Source organism: Ailuropoda melanoleuca, chromosome 9 (assembly GCF_002007445.2).
Source record: "Ailuropoda melanoleuca isolate Jingjing chromosome 9, ASM200744v2, whole genome shotgun sequence".
NCBI classification, from domain to species: Eukaryota; Metazoa; Chordata; class Mammalia; order Carnivora; family Ursidae; genus Ailuropoda; species Ailuropoda melanoleuca.
Genome location: NC_048226.1, coordinates 73,837,220 through 73,855,450, shown reverse-complemented (window position 1 = coordinate 73,855,450; position 18,231 = coordinate 73,837,220). Strand labels below are relative to the sequence as shown.

Genomic DNA, 18,231 nt, shown 5'->3' with positions numbered 1-18,231 from the left:
AGATCTGAGAAGTAAGCAGGGTTCTGATCATGTAGGACCTTCTGGGGCAGGCTAAGAACTTTGGAATTTATTCTGATTGTCAAGAGAAGCCATTAGCATATTTAATATTGGCAATGATATAATGTGATTTATATTTTTATTTATTTTTTATTTTTTAAGGATTTATTTATTTGAGTGAGAGCATGAGCAGGGAGAGGAGCAGAGGGAAACAATCTCATGCAGACTCCCCGCTGAGCAGGTTGCTGAGGCAGGGCTCAATCTCACAACCCAGAGATCACGACCTGAGCGGAAATCAAGAGTCAGATGCTTAACCAACTGAGCCACCCAGGCGCCCATGATTTAGGTTTTTAAAAAGATCATTCGAGACTATGGACTCTGAGAAACAAACTGAGGGCTTCAGGGGAGGGGGGTGGGGGAATGGGATAGCCTGGTGATGGGTAGTAAGGAGGGCACGTATTGCATGGTGCACTGGATGTTATACACAACTAGTGAATCATCAAACTTTACATCAAAATAAATAAATAAATAAAAATTAAAAAAAAAAGATCATTCTGGTGTCATGTAGCAAACAGACTGGAGGTAGGACAAAGTGGAGAAAAATTAGGAGCTGTAGTAGTCTCTGCACTTAGATATAGACAGCTTCAATTTCAGTTTTAGATAGTTCCATTCTGTTCTCAGTGTTCTCTCATGTTCTCAGACATGAAGAAGAACAGTTTTTGGTATTTGAGAATCTCAGAAAGTATGATGAGAGAGTTTAACTGCATGTAATATGCCTGATTCAGTGAAACAAAGTACCTTTCATTCTTTCGGTCAACACTGAATGTTTTCTCTGTGCCAAGCACTGTTCTAAGTGTCACCAAAAGATCCAGATGCCTATCCCCTATTAATTATTTTATGAATTATAATTCTGGTTAACAAACAAAAAACTTGCCTAGACAAAAAAATACGTTTATCTGTTCAGAGTCACCTCTTGTGTATCCCCAAACTTTAGGTTCTCTACCATTTTGTCTTCTGTGCTACTCCTAATCCTGTCTTCAAATCCCAGTTCCTCTTGCTCCCATTTTTCCTCAAATGAAGTGACTCAGAATAGGAAAATATTTTTTAAAACTCTAAACCCCTCCACAAGTCTAAGTATTGATTAGTAGTAGTAACTTTTAGACTGGCTTTCAGATCTTTATTTATGACAATTGTAAAAATGAATCCTAGGACCTTAGAACTTTTTAAAAACACAAACGCCCCATCTCACCATTCTCTCCCCAACTCCTTCACCCTCTGCCTCACACCACCCCCAGCAGGGTTGGGACTTGGGTGAGGAGAGTGGGATCAAGTCATACAGAACTAAATAATATATGTGCAGAAGCAGATCCTATCTTTATTTTAAAATTATGCTATGTTCAACATAGGTTATTTGAACTAATTTTGATCTTTCAGAATGTTGCATTAAAATATTATCTTTTTGACACCTCCTTAAATTTTGCAATTGAGGCAGTTGCTTCTCTCATCTCACCCTAGCCCCTTTCCTGGTCCCTTGCAAATACACCCCTTTCCCCCACAACCTCTTGTAACCCAAGTCCAGCCCTAGTCCTATGTTTTGAAAACGTTATGCGCATCTGATATAATCCCAGGTTTCAACCTGCTGCAGAAAAGGAGGAAAGCTCTAATGATGTCGTTTTTAGAGGTGGACCTTTAGATTGATATTGACTCTCCAGAAGGTTTTCCAGCTCCCTTTCAATAAGTAGTTCTAAGAAAAGTTTGGTGATTGTAAAAGTTTCCAAATGATGTAGGAAGCTTTTAAAGCTAATTATACTTTTTTCCTTGACCTTTTTATCTCCCTTAAAGAATAGCGGGGTGGGGGGCGGACAGAACAGAGACAGGGAGGAACAAAGACATTGGCACAGTTTGAAGGCATCTTCTAGGATTTCAGTGTGTAGTGTTTGCTTGGAGGGTGGGTGGGTTTGGGTTCGTGGCTCACAGATTCATGTTATATTAAAGCCTGGCTAGCAACATGAGTCTTGTGATTCAAGATTAGTTGAACATTTATAGCTTCTAGAGCACCTAGTGCAGCACAGCTGAAAGGACAACTACAATCTGTCTTCAGTGCAATCTGGGTTCCTGGTCACTTCATTTCCTTAGATTAAGACCCAGGACGGTTTAACCGACCCTTTAGTTTTCAGTATAGAGCATTAAAATTAGAGTCACACTGTCTGGGTTCAAAACCCAGTTCTTCCCTTGGTTCCTGTGTGGATTTTGGCCTGTGTCTGAACCTCTGTTTCTTCATTTATTAAGTGATGGTAGCAACTCCTCCATTAGCATGTGCCCATGTCTGTGAAATGATATGATATCTGGAAGGCCTGGCGTGACCTAATGTGATAAATATGCAATAACTCTGTGGTCCTGAATCTGTCTAAACTATGTCAAGTGTTGTTTGCACATTTATAATTGGTTTTTGTAAGGTGAGAGAGCAAAGTGGGCATACTTTACTTGCCTATTAATTATTAGTTATATACAATATCTAAGACCTTATACTAATTCTTATCTTAGAGATTTAGTGTTGGGGATAATATATATATAAAGCATCTAGCACAGTAGAATGTCTTAGGGATTCAGGACATGAAAATTTAAATATGAAAATGGATTTAACCACTCAATTTTCCCATTCAATTACAACCACAATCTCAAATGAATGTCGTGTTTAAGACACATTGCAAAGCATTAATTAGTAGACTTTAGACCATTTAATTAATTATTCTGGAAGAAATACTATTTTAAAAGAAAACACAACTAAATAAAAAACAAAAATTCTTTTGACTCTTTGTGATTAAAGTTTGAAATGTTTTTATCTCTTATCTTTTATCTTGAGGTACTAAATCAAACTTCTCGACTTGAAATACAACTGCTAGAGAATTCGTTATCAACATACAAGCTAGAGAAGCAGCTTCTTCAACAGACAAATGAAATCCTAAAGATTCATGAGAAAAACAGGTGAGGATTGTCATATTCCAAATATCTACATATGTACTTATTTTTATCCTTCACCTCTCTGTCAACTCTTAAAAGATGGAGGTGGTTTGCAAAAAAAGGAAATATAGAGACAATTTAATATAATGCAAATAATACTGTTGCTTACAGCCTTGAAATATTTGCTTTTTATAACATTTAGCACTTTTTTATCTTTAGTGCTCCTTTTTTATCTGATGTTCAGTTGTTCAAATCTCGCCATATCCACAAGAATTGATTCTGCGACTAAATTCAGTGACACAAAATGTTGACAGTTTTCAGCCAGATGACATCTCTAGCAATAGAGAAAAAAATCGTCTCTGAAACTCTGTAGCTTGAATTGTCACTCTACCTGCTCTTAAGCTGGTACAGAGCTATGAGATTGTTGAATTCAGGGATTTTGCACCGGAGAGAAGCAAATTTTATTTTTCCCAGAAAATTATTTACCTATAAAGCTGATTCAAGAGTTGCTCACCATCCCCTTCCCCACATTTAAAGCCATTTACTCGGAATATAATAGATTTCTTTGTTTAGTTTTATAGATGTATTTTATAAACTATGAATCATCTCAGGTAAGTGAAATGGGACTTAGAGATCTTGAGATGACATATAGACTATATCATTTTGAAGTCACTGACATTCATGATGGCCAATTCAGTCAAAGCACTGACCTCTCTAAGACAAATGTGTTGCTTATTAACTGACTCCTGGCCATTGGGATGGCTTGAAGAGTTTTCAGTTCTTATGCATTATATTGATTTAAAGACCATTGTGTTGCTAGAAACTAGTTAAATATCTTATGTCATTGGAACTAGAGTTTTCCACCATATTCCAAACCAGGAAGGCACCAAGAGGACTGCTAGTGCTCCTACTTTATAGAGGAGGGGACAGACTCAGTAGAAGTGAGTGATTTGTCCAAGGTCACACAGCTTGCTAGTGGTACAACTGGGAATGTAATCCAGGCTTCTTTCTTCCTAGTCCTGCTCTTTGCATTGCAGCACATGGTTTCTCAATACTATTATCTGCAACCTAAAAGGATTCCCCAACTTTACACTGAAAGTGGCCCTTAATGACAGCAATTATAATGAAGCTATTCCATGAAGAAGATAAACCTGGCTGTTGATTTAGAGTCTGAAAGGGGTCACGCATGCTCTATGACTTGTATTTCTAAGTTTTACATTTATTTATCTTTGTACTGTGTCATGGGGTAAACTGTATAACTATAAATAAACTTGACAGGACTTGACCCGAACCGTTTGCATAATGAAATGTTTTGGAATTGAAAATCCTGCTGAAAAGTACTATTTATCCTACTGCTGTTCACAGTAACCAGACATAGACATGGAGCAGGTATACTTTACATCAACCATCCCTTGGTTTTAGGGTCCCACCATGCTTTAATGTTGTTGCTAAAAGTGAACCCGTTTATAGTCATATATTTTAAGATGCTATTGTGAAAGCTTTGTCTAGGAATAAATAAAATATCGTCAACTTTACCTTATTTTTTAGGTTAGTTACATAAATAACATGCACTTATTGGAGAAAAAGGAGAAAGTACACAAAATAAAATTAAAAATAACAATCCTGTCACATTGAGAAGTCTGCATGTGTCACTGTGTATTATATATATTTTTTATGGAAAGCTGCGTCATGCTCTCCAAGCTGTTTTGCAGTCTGCCTCCTTTGGAAATATATATATATCATTTCTCATGAATAAATATCTATCTAATATAATTCTTAATAACTGCATGCTATTTCATTTTAAGGTGTAACCTAGTGTGGTTTCAATCTCTCACTAAATACGTTACCACATATGATTTATCTTTTAAAAAGTTGTCAGCATGAATCTACATTCTTCCATTCTTCAATTCTTCCCCTGCTGATATGTGTATTATCTCTTGGTCTGCATCTGACACTTGAGCTGTCAGGATACCATAAAAAACCTGGGAGGACTGAAAGGTCTCACTCTTAACTACAAAAACAAATGCTGTCCTTAAGCGTCACTTGTATTCAGCTCGCTCCGTCTCTCGCTCTCCCTGCACCATGTCTTTGTCTCTCCTCTTTCCCTCCTTCCTTCTCATATCTGTTCTTTGTTTTCTTTCTTTCTTCTCTTTCTTTTTTAAAAAATATGTCCCTGCTACCTTATTTCCTGATCATTTTGGGTTTTTTTGTTGTTTTGTTTATCCACCATAATTCTTGACATGGCGTCTAGTATCATTTCCTACTATGGAATTCTCACCATGAAATTGCTTGGTTAAGGAAAACTGCTTAAAGGTTGCTGTCTCTCTTCCATCAGTAAAGCTGACTGAAGGTTTGCACCCTCAAAAGAGCTCTGTCTGCTACAGGTCAAGAAGAGGAAGCTTTTCCGTGTGCCACGACCACTCACAGGCGTCTCATTCCTAATCCCAGCACATACATGCCTTCTGCTGATGATTTTTTTTCCTTTATTAAGTTCTAATTTCAAAGGAAAATTCAGGTCTATATATATGTGTGTGTGTGTGTGTGTATAATATATATATATATACTATATATATAGTATACAATATTGTATATTATATATATATATATACACACATACACACACACACACACACACACAAGTCACAGTACTTCTTGCTAGTGATAATTTTTTCAGAGTTCTAACAATTCTCTTTGCCAGAAATACAGGTATTTCGCAATGACTTCAGGGATTTAGGTTTCAACCCGAAATTTATCTCTGTGCTCACACTGACGAAAACTTACATGCATCTTTTACTCCTCCTCTGCACTCCTTTCTTTTCTGATGCTCAAGTGTAGCATTACTTCACCTGTGGTTCCTGGGGGTATTTTTCTATCAACATGCTGTATCTCCTGACATTGCTCTATCTCTGTAGTTATCTATGTCTTGGAAGGGTCCAATGTATTTAATGGAATGTTGGAACATTTATTCTTAAACCAGGCATATTCTTCTATGAACAACTTAGAAAAAAGTGTTTTACTTTATAAAAAACCAAGAATATCCTTTTGTGATGTACAGCATACTTTCCCTATTCTCTTTATTGTTATTGTTTATTTCCATATATGAAATGGAAGTCAGGAACTCTGCCAAATGCTTTCTAGAGCAACAAAGAACACCCCCCGCCCCGCATAGCAGTTAAGTGGATAGAAAGTCAAGGTCAAACATTAAACTGTTTATATATATTTTTAAAGAAGTTTATTGATTATCCCTACCAATTCCTTAAATGAATCTTAATCTTCCAAATGTAGCAAGAAGCTATTTCTACATTTAGGCATCTCTGAAATGTAGGAACAACATGCCTTTAGTTGGCCAGGTCTGGTTTGGATCAGCTAATACACTTCGCAAAGGGGATTATCTAAATTAAGCTTTGCTTCCTCCCCATGGAATGTCAGGGGTTGTGTCTGGGTGTGTGACTTACCAGCTTTGAGTATGATGGGGCCTCAGCTGCCAAGTCAGTGAGCTGGCCCTTAGGAGGGTCCACCACTTTGGCAGAACAAGGGGGAATATTTTATGGACAGGATTATACTACACAATCATGCTGAGAGGTCCTGCTGATTTACATCCTGACAAATTAAATGCATCACTTGTAGGGTTGAAAAAGGATTTTTGGCCTCATTAGATTCACTTCTTTATCCACTAAGTGGCCAAAGGCACAAAGCAAGAATAGGATTAGCAACATTTGCTCTACTGTTTGTTTTCCTAACAGTCTAGTGGGGGGTAACTCCAAGAAGCTTCCAGTTTGCTTTCTTTAGGAAATGCTTTTTTTTTTTTCTTTTGTTGGATGCTATCCTAATGTCAAAATGGTTTTGTTTCTTACCTCAAGGAAACAGCATTTGGAAGTACAAGATCAGTAATTGGCCCATGTAATTGAAATTATCAACCAAGATCCCAAGAAATGGGAAGCATTAATATTTACCTTGCACATAGCGGGTTGGATCACAAAGTGGAACATGTAATTGTCAACTTTTATTAGATTTTTTGAGTATGTTTCCTGCCAGGTCAGCTCAAGACAATAGAAAAAAGGAGAGGGACAGGGAAAGATGTCATAATGCAAATCCCTTGAGCTGAATCTTTTCATCTAAAAGTTTGGTGAACTGATCAAGGCACCTGCCCATCTCTGACTTAACCCCAACTTTTCCCAAGGTGGGAGCACAGCCGGGTGAAAAAGTATTCCAGAAAAAATTCTTCTGCCTCACCAGGGTAGACAGGAAGGGAAGTGAGCATCTTGTGCGTACAAAGTTGGAGCACTTGGGCTTTCCTGATGCTTGTGTTGAATATGTAAAGTGAAGATTAAGGAAATTTTCAGTAAGGCCATTCAGAGTGAAGTGAAACTACACATATGATGATCACTTCAACATAGTTTTATCAAAACTATTTGCTACCCGCCTACCTAATATCAGGTGAGCATCCATGTCAGGTGTTTTGCATACATTACTGCTAATCCTCCAAGTAATTCTGCAAATTATCCATTATTATTTCTATTTTATGTATAAAGAAATGAAGTTCACGAAGGTCAAGTTTACTTGTCCATGACCAAACAGCTGGTTATGGCAAAATTAGGGTTCAAGTCCATAATGATTCTCTGTCTTAATTATTATAAAAATATTTTTCCAGCATGATGCAGTCTCAAGATTAATTGATGTGACTGTCAAGTTATCCTCTTAACACAAACAAGTAGAAGTTTGAAGAAAGGGGTCGGCCAGTTGTTTTTGGCCTATTCCTATATAGATCATTATTTATTCCTGCTAATACTAGAGTAGGAAATATAAACTATTTATTTTACCTTGGGAATTCACTGAACTTATTTGACAAGCCTCATCTGTCTTCTAGCTGGAGTTTATGGGAAGTTATTAAGTTAATTGATTTTAACTGATTGAAATGTGTATAATTTCAAAATACTAAATTATACTTTACAAACAAATTACTGTAATGGCATCATAAAATATTGATTTTTAATACTTAAGATGCCTAAAGAAATGAAAAGTTAAGTCACAGCCTTTAAATTAAAGCTCTTTTCCATTTGATAAGTTCTTTACAAAATACTAAGGTAAAATCCTGCTAACAGCTAGCATTAGATTAGGCTGAATTATGTTAGTTGTGTATAGAGGGATCAATAAATTTTTAAAATGTATATTAGTCTATTCTATACCTTGAAAATGGAATACCTACAGACTGAATAGAACATTTTTTCTTCTTCTCATGCTTTTTAAAAATGAATTTAATAGCATATAACATTTTTTAATTTCAGTTTCATTAATCTTAGGGTTTTAGAGTGGAATAGAATTCCGAATCAAACTAAAAATCCAAGGGTAACCTTAATTTTTTCCATTCCCTGATTCCTCACAACTCACAGTGACTGTTGAGGCTGTCAGTTCCATCTCCTAAATATTTTTCTCAATCTGTCCTGTTCATTTTATTTCCTCTGACTATGTCTTAAGTCAGACTCCCATTAATTCTTGTCTCAGCCATTGCAGTGACGTCTGTGCTTTAAGCCCCATGTCTCTCAAACTGATCATCCAGAGCTCTGCCAAAGTCTTCTTTCTAAAATGCAAGTCAGATTATTTTTCACTTTTGTTTAGGTCCCCACCACTAATTCAGCCCAGTTTTTCAATCTCTAGACAGCATCTGCCTAATCCTCTACTCATTCTCTGTAACCAACTAAAGGAAGTTCAAGTTTTTTAGCATTGAACACAGTCAGTGATCATTATAATCCTAATTTTGTAGCCCTACTTATACAAGTCTTCTTATATTCTAGAAAGTCTGGTCTGATAGCTAAGAACATGAGTTCTGAAGCCAGACTGCCTAGAGTTTACTTTTCCTTTATCCGGCTATCATCAGCTCTGCCATGTATTATTTGTGTTACTTTGGGCAAGTTACTTAAACTCACTGTACTTTGGTTTCCTAATTTCTTTTTTTTTTTTTAAAGATTTTATTTATTCAACAGAGATAGAGACAGCCAGATAGAGAGGGAACACAGACAGGGGGAGTGGGAGAGGAAGAAGCAGGCTCATAGCAGAGGAGCCTGATGTGGGGCTCGATCCCATAACGCCGGGATCACGCCCTGAGACGAAGGCAGACGCTTAACCGCTGTGCCACCCAGGCACCCCTGGTTTCCTAATTTCTAACACTAGGATGATGATTATAATAGTGCATGGAGTTGATGTGACGATTAATTGGGTTAATGCATGTAAAGCACTGAGAACAGTGCCCACCACACATAACAAGTGTTCAGTCATGCTAATTGTTAGTATCACACTGAAGACTTGATGTTGTTTTGGACATATTTGATGTTTGACTTGTCAGAAATGCCCTGTAGTTCTTTTTTCAACTGACAAACTCCTTTCACCCTCAAAAACTCAGTGCAGATGTTAACCTCTCTAAGAACCTTTCTCTGACTCTGCCCAATAGATTTGATCATTACAACTTATATGGTATCACTGTACATTGTTTGCCCCCATTATTTTACTTATCCCATCACATTGTAATATGTGTGTATATGTGTGCTTGTGTGTGTACTTGTGTGTGTGTGTGTGTATGTGTTTATCTGTTTCTCTCCAATAGCTTGTGACCTTCTGGAACACAGAGACTGTTTTTTATTTATCTTTGTCTTCATACTCCCAGGCACAGTTCTCTACACATTGTATATGTAGTATTAAGTGCTTTTTGAACTTTGAATGAATGATAAACTGACAAATGTCCCAGGAGCTCTATCGCAACGAATGTCATTTATCTCTGTATACACACACAAATAAAAAATATTTTTTAATGGAAAACACAAACCACATAGTTTACATGAAATATTGTAAATATATTAATTGTTCTTAACATAAATACAATAGAGATGGTGTTTACACTGCTAATCTGCATCCCCAAAAGCATACTGCCTGGCTCCTGAGGTTATCGGTTCACATTTTGAATTTCACTAATTCAGCCCAATTTTTAAATTTCTAGATAGCATCTTCCCAGACCATTCTAGACTCATGACCATCTAATACATCTGATTAGTAAAAAAAATAATACAAACTTGATCTAAACATTAAATTATATAGAAGTGTATAAAACTGAAGGGCAAAGTCTTTCTAATGCCATACTCCTCCACCACCACCACCCCTGCAGAGAATCAGCATTAACAGATTGTTTGGTACTTATTATTCCAGACTTTTTCTTTGAACATAGTAAGACATACATCTGTGTAGAGTGTGAATATTTGTTGTGTGTTTACACAGACACACACTCATATCCAATTACACACATCTATAAATACATATATACTGAATGCATATGTATATAGATTATAACTAATCTTTATAAGTTGAGTTTATTTCTAATTCATAAAAATTTATCATAGATATTTTATACATATAATTATATACACATATCTCTCATTGCTAGGTATAGACTATAATTTACAATGTTTTAAAATTTTTATGTGATTATTTAAGTTTTCCTACATATAGACACATTATCTCCAAACTTTATATTTCTCTCCAAGTGCACCTGGGCTTTCTCATTTCCCCAAACCTTGCTAACCATTTTATTAATGTTGTCTACTTGAAAAGTTAGGTTGTACATCTTTTCATGTTTTTTGACCATTTGCATTTCTTCTTCTGTGACTAGCCTATTCATGTGTGTTTCTCATCTTTCTATTACGTTGCTTATCTTTGTTTTATTAACTCATATATGCTCTTCAATGGAAATTAAAACTTTATCATATATGCTGCAGATATGTGTTTTTGTAATTTGTCATTTATTGTGCAATTTTTTAATAGAAGTATTATTACATTTTTACGTTTTGAAGTGTATCTGTTTTTTTCTTGCTTTCTGGCTTCCATTACATACTTAGTTTATTCTCATTTACCCCAAACTGTTAAAAAAAAGTATTTGCCAGTGTTTACTTGTAGTAATCTATGCTTCTGCTCCACATTGGAATTACAAAAGTATTTAGCTATAAATTGTAAATTTGCTGTGTTCAAGTTAGAAATTTAAAGTATAAATTTAACCTGAAGTTACTATACCCTTGTTTGAAGGGGGAAAAGAAAATCAATCTTTAAAAACCTTACTTGCAACACATGTTGACACCTTACATATTAAAAATAATTAAAAAATGGAAACATCTGTAACAGTTTCAGACAGATAAAATTGAGAAGGTTTCTATATTTTCAACATCTTCCTCCTTGTTTAAGGCTATCTTTACACACATATTGCTTAGGAAACTGTCACCACTGTGAATTCATTGGCTGCTATGTTAAGAACTCTATTGTGGGAAACAATTTAAAAAGGAGAGCTTTTTCTGTGAAAGTTTCAAGATGTGTTCAATGATCTGAAATATTTCCAATAAGATATGTTTGAGAAGGCAGACTGTGAAAATGGAAAGAAGTCAACCAAGAACTTCAAATAAGGTTTTGTATATACTTGATTAGAACCTTTTACTGAAGTTCAAGGCCTAGATTATTTTGTTTATTTTATTCTTCATTAAAGTGCACCTCTGCCTCAAACTAGAAGTTAAGTGCCAAAATTTTATGCATGTCTCTTCTCAAAGTGTTTCCAGAAAGAAGGGAAACAGGAAGTACTCAGAATCCTGTGAGAAACTCTGTCTTCAGATTACTAACTCCATTTGTATAGATTTAGGTACAGTTTCATAAATTGTTGTTCTGTGGAACACTAATCCTAAAAGATGCATCATGATAAAAACTACTTAATCTAAGCTTCCCAAAAACTTGAGAGTGGGACTCTTAATAAGTGAACACCTGATAAAAATACATGGAATGCACTCTACAAAACAGTGCACTGGTGTTTGGAATCAGCATCCACATTTTGGATTATGCATTTAAGTCTAAACTAAACTTATTGCTGCAGGACATCATCAGGGAGAATATAACAATTTTGCCTATCTAATTTTAGGATGCTGGAGTTGTAATGTTGTCCTTCAGATCAAACTTTATTTGTAGGTCTCTGTATCTAGCTGAGGTGGCGTCTCCCAACTGATCTGGATAGGGAAGATGTAAGAAAACCAATAGAAGACTTCAGGACAAAATGGGATAAAATCACATATAATGACAGAGGGGTTAAGGCAGAGTGGTGCTTAAGAAAATCTCAATTCAGATAGAAAAAAAAAAAACCAGCTTGACAAAGAAACTGTTTTTATACATGTAAAAGATCAATAGGCTAAAATATTGTGAAAGACAATTTCCCGGAATAACCAGATGGAGAATGATAATTAGTAAGATGTTAAAGTGATTCCTTGCTTCCTGACAAAATATAAATGGGTGGAAGAAATAAATAGAAGATATATTATACTAAATCAAAGAGGAGAGACTCTCATGCTCGTGTTCATAGCACTGGGATGTCATGGGCACGTTTCTAGTCTGATAATTTAGAAGACATGGCTTTTTATCTTGGTTCTGACACAATGAGTGCACATTTTTTTGGGCATGATATTTAGATTCTTATTAACTGGGGTTTGTGGTATCTACTCAGTTTGTATCTCTATATTGCTTTAAGAATCAAAGGAGATAAGGGCTTTAAAGGGCTACACAATTATAATGGTATATTACAACAATGTGATTAATAGAGATAGCATGTGAATTTTTTCTAGCAAGAAGGTTTTGGATTCAAACCAGTTTCGAGTAATGAGAAGGAAGGGCTGACTTCTCAAGTAGACAATAACCAATGGATGAGAAGTATCTAAAGAAAGAGAATATATTTTTTTAAGCCAAATATGAAGAGAAGATGGAAGTAGGGGATGAGCAGTATTGGAGGAAAGGCCAAGAAGAGATCAGTCTTGCCTGATGAAGTCTAAAAAGTTATGATTAATATAAAGGATATATATACCTAATAAATTTAGTAGATAATTACTATAGTATAAAAGTTATTAAAGGAACTCCCAAGTGAAGAAATGCAATGAGGAAATGACTGGAAGAGATAGTTAACAGGCAAGACCTGCCATTTGGGAAACAATGTGACAGGTTTCCGTTTGGCGATAGTTTTCATGCATATTATTTTTTCGTGCATATATTTCATTCCAAACCCTGTGAGGTGTCTGTGATGCAGAGCACAGTTCTTACTTCTGTAGGCAGTCCCTTCTTTACTTTGCATAAATATCTACTTTAAGATGACAAGCTATTTGGATGTCTTTTGATACCTGGTAGCCACAGTGCAGTAAAGGTTGTTCAGTGAACTATGAAAATTGATGTTCTTTTCATCATGTTAAGTGCATATTCCTTTCACTCATGAAATGCAGGCCTTTTCTTCCATAAGCCAGTGCCGAGCTGTTTCCCTTGGCATCAGGGAATTCTTTGATCAACTTAAAATTCTCAGCTCTTTCCAAATTATCCTGAAAACCAAAACAAACAGGCAAAATTCCTTTATTGACATCTCAGGTAGTAGCCATCTTGAAGTATATACTTTCTTGAATAGGGAGTATATCAAAAGAAGTGGAAAAACATTGGTGTAAATTTTTTTTTAAACAGCATTATATCTGAAACAAAAGTTTCTTGCAGCTGCTGTTGTTTTATTTGAGGTATTCTTTCTAAAAATAAATCCTTAGAGTAGGAATGGTATCATTTTATATTTTACATAGTGCTGAGAGTACTATTGGCACTTAGCAAGTAATAAATACAAGTTATAGCTATAGCATGATGTTTTCTAAACCATATGTTACCTACTGATTGGGAAAACTGACCGATGCTCATCTTTTTGTAGGAACAAAATGGTAATTCAGATTTTTATCCAGTATTATATGACTATATCATCCAAATTTTGATTTATACATTATCATTTTAACAGCTAATTCTAAGGTTTCTTGGTAGTATACTATAACTCTTACGGGTTTAAAAGACAATTTTTTCATAAGTTAACTGACTTTATATTATGGGCATCTTGCATCTGTTCATTAGGAGGAAAAACAAAAAATTAAAAAGTAAACTGAGAATGAGCTAAGGCATCAGTTGTGGTTAATTCTCAGATCTGAAGGCAAAATATTACAAGACACAGAGAAAACCTGCTTTGACTCCGTGGCAAGTTCACTAATCACTTAACCAGTGGTTGGATAAACTGCTTAACCAACGGAGAAGGGTTTTTTGTTTGTTTTACTTTATTTTTTAGCCTCTAACTAAGCAGCAAATTATTGACACAGAAGAAAGCACAGAAAGATAATGAATCTTACCTACTCTTCACAGATATTGTCTTTTATCTTACCCTGACTTTCTTGCCTAAGGTTTTCATTTCCAAAAGATGTCTTCAAAAATATAGATGGCCATCACAGATTTCCCTAATCTCTTTACCCAGGTTCTGTCCAAATTGAGTTTGCTTAACAATCAGGACAGGGCTTCTTTCCCAAGGAATGAGAGCAACCCAAAATAGAGGTGTGGCTTCTCTTATCTTGCACAAGTCACAGAGCTGCCCCTGACAGTTCTTAGTGGAAATTTTCATATGTGAATCTGGACTTGCTATCCAAGGAGTTGTAAAGGTAGGGTAACATGTAGGGTAACATGAATGGGAGGATCCCAGTGTTTTTCAGGCATGGTTCAACAGGCAACTTTCCTGCCATATTCTGAGCCACATTTGCTTGAGGACAGGTTGGTTGGCAAAGATCCAGAATGCTCATAAGCAGTTCTGTCCACACTTCTTAATCTGCGTAAAGGGCAATCAAATATTCCAGCTTGTCCCCCAGTACATCAAGTAGGAAAATTTGGCTCTTCTAACATGCTCAATTTTATGATTTAAGTATTAAATTTAAAACATTACCTGGAGTCCCCTTTTTGCAAACTTATAGGAATGATTCAGTGCTATATTTCTCCAAGGTAAATTAAGTGCCCAGTCTGGTATGTTACATTTGAATAACACCTTGTAAACTAAGGACTGGTTGAACCTTCTGAAAAAGGAACTGAGGAAACTGAATCAGGCTTTCCTCTGAGGAATCTTAGTATATTATACACTCTATAAAATGTAAATACTTTTTATTTACAGTCAGTTGCTAGGATCCAGGAGTGCTCCTGGATTCCCTATCATTTTTTAATGTGCAGTATGCAAGGGGAGTATCTTCTGAAGAGTTCTGAGAGAAGGAAGGGTCTCAGTTGAAGATTACATCACCCTGAGCAAAACCCCATGTCTTTTTGTAAGACCATGCCACCAGCCTGTGGTCTTCCTGTGCAGAACCATCTATGCAGTGATTTGGGAACTTGTGGTGCTTTTAGACCTCATTCTGAAACTTAGGTTGAGAGACAAAGTAAGCTGTGGTTATGATACAGGACCAGCCATCAGAAATCCCAAGAACTCTAATTCACTGTGATTTTGCATAGCTTACTTTCTGGTCCTGCAGGTTCTGCATCAATATACTATTAACTGACCCCACAGAACTATTGTGAAATTTAATTACTGTTAATGTTTTGAGAATCCCAAATGAGTGCAACAAAAATAAAAAAAATAGTTTCTATATTTTGTTTATATTTTTGCTGGACTATTCTATCAGTTTCTTATTGGACCTATTTCCTTAATGAAAGTTATACTATAACTTTTACAGACTGAAATTGTTTGGGTCCAAGTCAGCTACCTTGGATATGAGATGTACCCCAGGAAATAAATTATATTTAGGAAATAAATATTACTCTGACAGCAAATGGTCTAACAATTCTTTATTTGATATGATATATATGTAACTCCTGTATTAATATATGTATTAAATATTTATATAAATAACATATTATGTATATTAGAATATGTTATGTGTATACATTGAGACTGCCACTTATCCAATATTTCTATTGTGACATACCTAACTAAAACTTCTAACTTTAAATAAAGGATCTAGTTGAATCATGTATTTTTGTATAGCATTTTAAAAATAGCCTTGTCTTTATTTCCTTGTAGTTTATTAGAACATAAAATCTTAGAAATGGAGGGAAAGCACAAGGAAGAGTTGGACACCTTAAAAGAAGAGAGAGAAAATCTTCAAGTCTTGGTTACTCGTCAAACATATATAATCCAGGAACTGGAGAAACAGTTGAACAGAGCCACCAACAATAATAGTGTCCTTCAGAAACAGCAGCTGGAGCTAATGGACACAGTGCATAACCTCGTCAACCTTTGCACTAAAGAAGGTGGTAAGAATTTCTTTAATTTGGTATAGTAGATATTTTATTTAACATGGAACAAGTAAATATTCAATACAACTTTCCATATTGTATTGATTGCTGTATAAAAGCAGCAAAATAACTTTATTCTTAGAAGCACTGAATGAAGTTTGTACTCACAATTTTCTCATGTTTTTTAACGTCAGAGAGTGTATTCATAAGTTTGAATTTGTGAATTCACAGTTCCTTTCTAAAAGAACTTTCTAGTTTCTTCTCTCTTGCTTGCTCTTTTTAGCCTTAGATAAAACCTGCAATACTGTCATGGATAAATATCTGATGTTATGGTGTTAGACACTTAAATATAGAAGACAGAAATTAGCCAATGTTAAAGATTAATTCAGAGTCCTGGGAAAGTTTCAGGAAGATTCTCGTATTAAAACTAATATTAATTATTTCTTTTGTAGAGGGGGAGAAGGAAGAGTTGCTTACAGAGAAAAGGAGATATAGATGTTCCCTATAACTATTATGAAGGAGAAAGAATTTTGTTATTATAAGTCTTTATTCAGATCACTTGTGTTTAGTCCTGTGTGGAGAAGACCTAACCAGGGCATCCAGACATATTTATTCTGGGCTGTCTGTTGACAGTGAAATACATATTTTTAAAAAAATTCTGGTACAGTTAATATACAGTGTAATATTAGTTTCAGGTGTTGGAAATACAAATTTGTAATATGACTAGATTATCTGGAGCCACTTAACCGTTGAAAGTATCGTAGGCCTTTGTCTCTTCAGAAGCTGTTTATCCATGTGCCCGTCCCCACCCCACAATTACTGAATGAGCGCCTCTGTGAACGCTTGTCTACTTCACACAGATCCTCTTCATAGCCTCAGGAGAGCTCTTCAAAGCTTGGAGCCTAAAGTCCTCTTCTGTATTCTGCTGGCTAATCAGCCTTTCTCTGAGTGAAGATGCGATGAATCGTAAACAGTGATGAGTGAAAGAGAACACCATTTATGTCTGAAAGTTATGGTTGTCACTAAGCTGTGGTTATGTGACCATTCATGTGGTGGTTCCATGTGCATATGCAATATACATACCACAGAGGCTTCTTTAATAGTGGACTTGAGCTATATGAAAAATTATCTCAATTCCATACTTTCATGTATAGATATGAATATAGATGATAATTCCATATGAAGTGATCTTGTTTTAAAGACATTTCAAATTTTTCTATTACACTCCATTACCTTGAGTTATATCTCCTTTAGATAGTCTAAACAAGTCCTTAATATACTTTGTAAAGAATATTTTTTAAACAGTAAGTTCCCAGAGCTCCATTTGGGTGTGCTCAGAAATGTGATTGGGAAGGAAAAAACCTGCTAATCAGTCAGCGCCTGCCAAAACCTTGAGTTAGAGTCCACTGGAAGGAAAGCTTGGTATGATTTTGCCAGAGAATTTTAATGGAGCTCATGAGTATTTAGAAATTAAGTATTAATATGAGACATATCTATTCTCATATTGAACTGAATACATTAGGGGGAACATTGAAAACATATTTTTCTTATCATCCTGAGACTTAAAGCACATGGAGTTGAGTATTTCTTTTTTTCTTTTTTTCATGATGTTAGAAATATCAAGCCCTGGTGATTCTCACAGAGCTCATATGTCTGCCTACTTATCATAATTTCACTTCTTTTCTGAGTATTTGTCCAATAAATATGTCTTTAAACTTTTAGTGGCAGGGGTGGGAGTGACTGCAAAAGTAAAATTCCTGGCTAGGTTTGAAGTTTGGGTGCAACAGCAGGCAACAAAACAACTGTTCAAGAAACACTTATTGAACAATTATGATCCTGATAGATGCTACCCATAAGTAGCATCTCAGGGTATGTGAAAAGTAACTCTCTCTTTTGTGATAGAACATATCCAACACAAAAATAAGAGAGACAAATTGTCTAATACTTCAGGCCTCTTGATATTTATTTTCTTTTTAATGATACAGTCCTAAAATAAATTCTGACTTAATTGCAGGACTTGTGATCATCATTTAAGTCTATCATCCTGTTTTCCAATAAGTTCTGTGCTCTCATAAGCATAAGTTTTATTTGTTTCTTGTTAAACTGTTTTCCTTAATTCTGTAGTTAATATTCTAGTCAAATATTTGATCATTT

The 18,231-nt window shown here is 35.4% G+C and overlaps 1 protein-coding gene across 2 annotated transcripts in view; it reads left to right on the top strand.

The window, feature by feature from the left end:
- Nucleotides 1–18,231, top strand: part of ANGPT1 (angiopoietin 1) — a 252,802-nt gene that overhangs the window by 162,348 nt on the left and 72,223 nt on the right. Inside the window, exons 3-4 of one of the 2 annotated variants that reach the window (XM_034668475.1) lie at nucleotides 2,861–2,982; nucleotides 15,863–16,095. In XM_034668475.1, the coding sequence (XP_034524366.1) occupies nucleotides 2,861–2,982; nucleotides 15,863–16,095 (355 nt within the window). The remainder of the gene's footprint in view (nucleotides 1–2,860; nucleotides 2,983–15,862; nucleotides 16,096–18,231) is intronic. The other variant, XM_034668476.1, reaches the window with a different exon arrangement.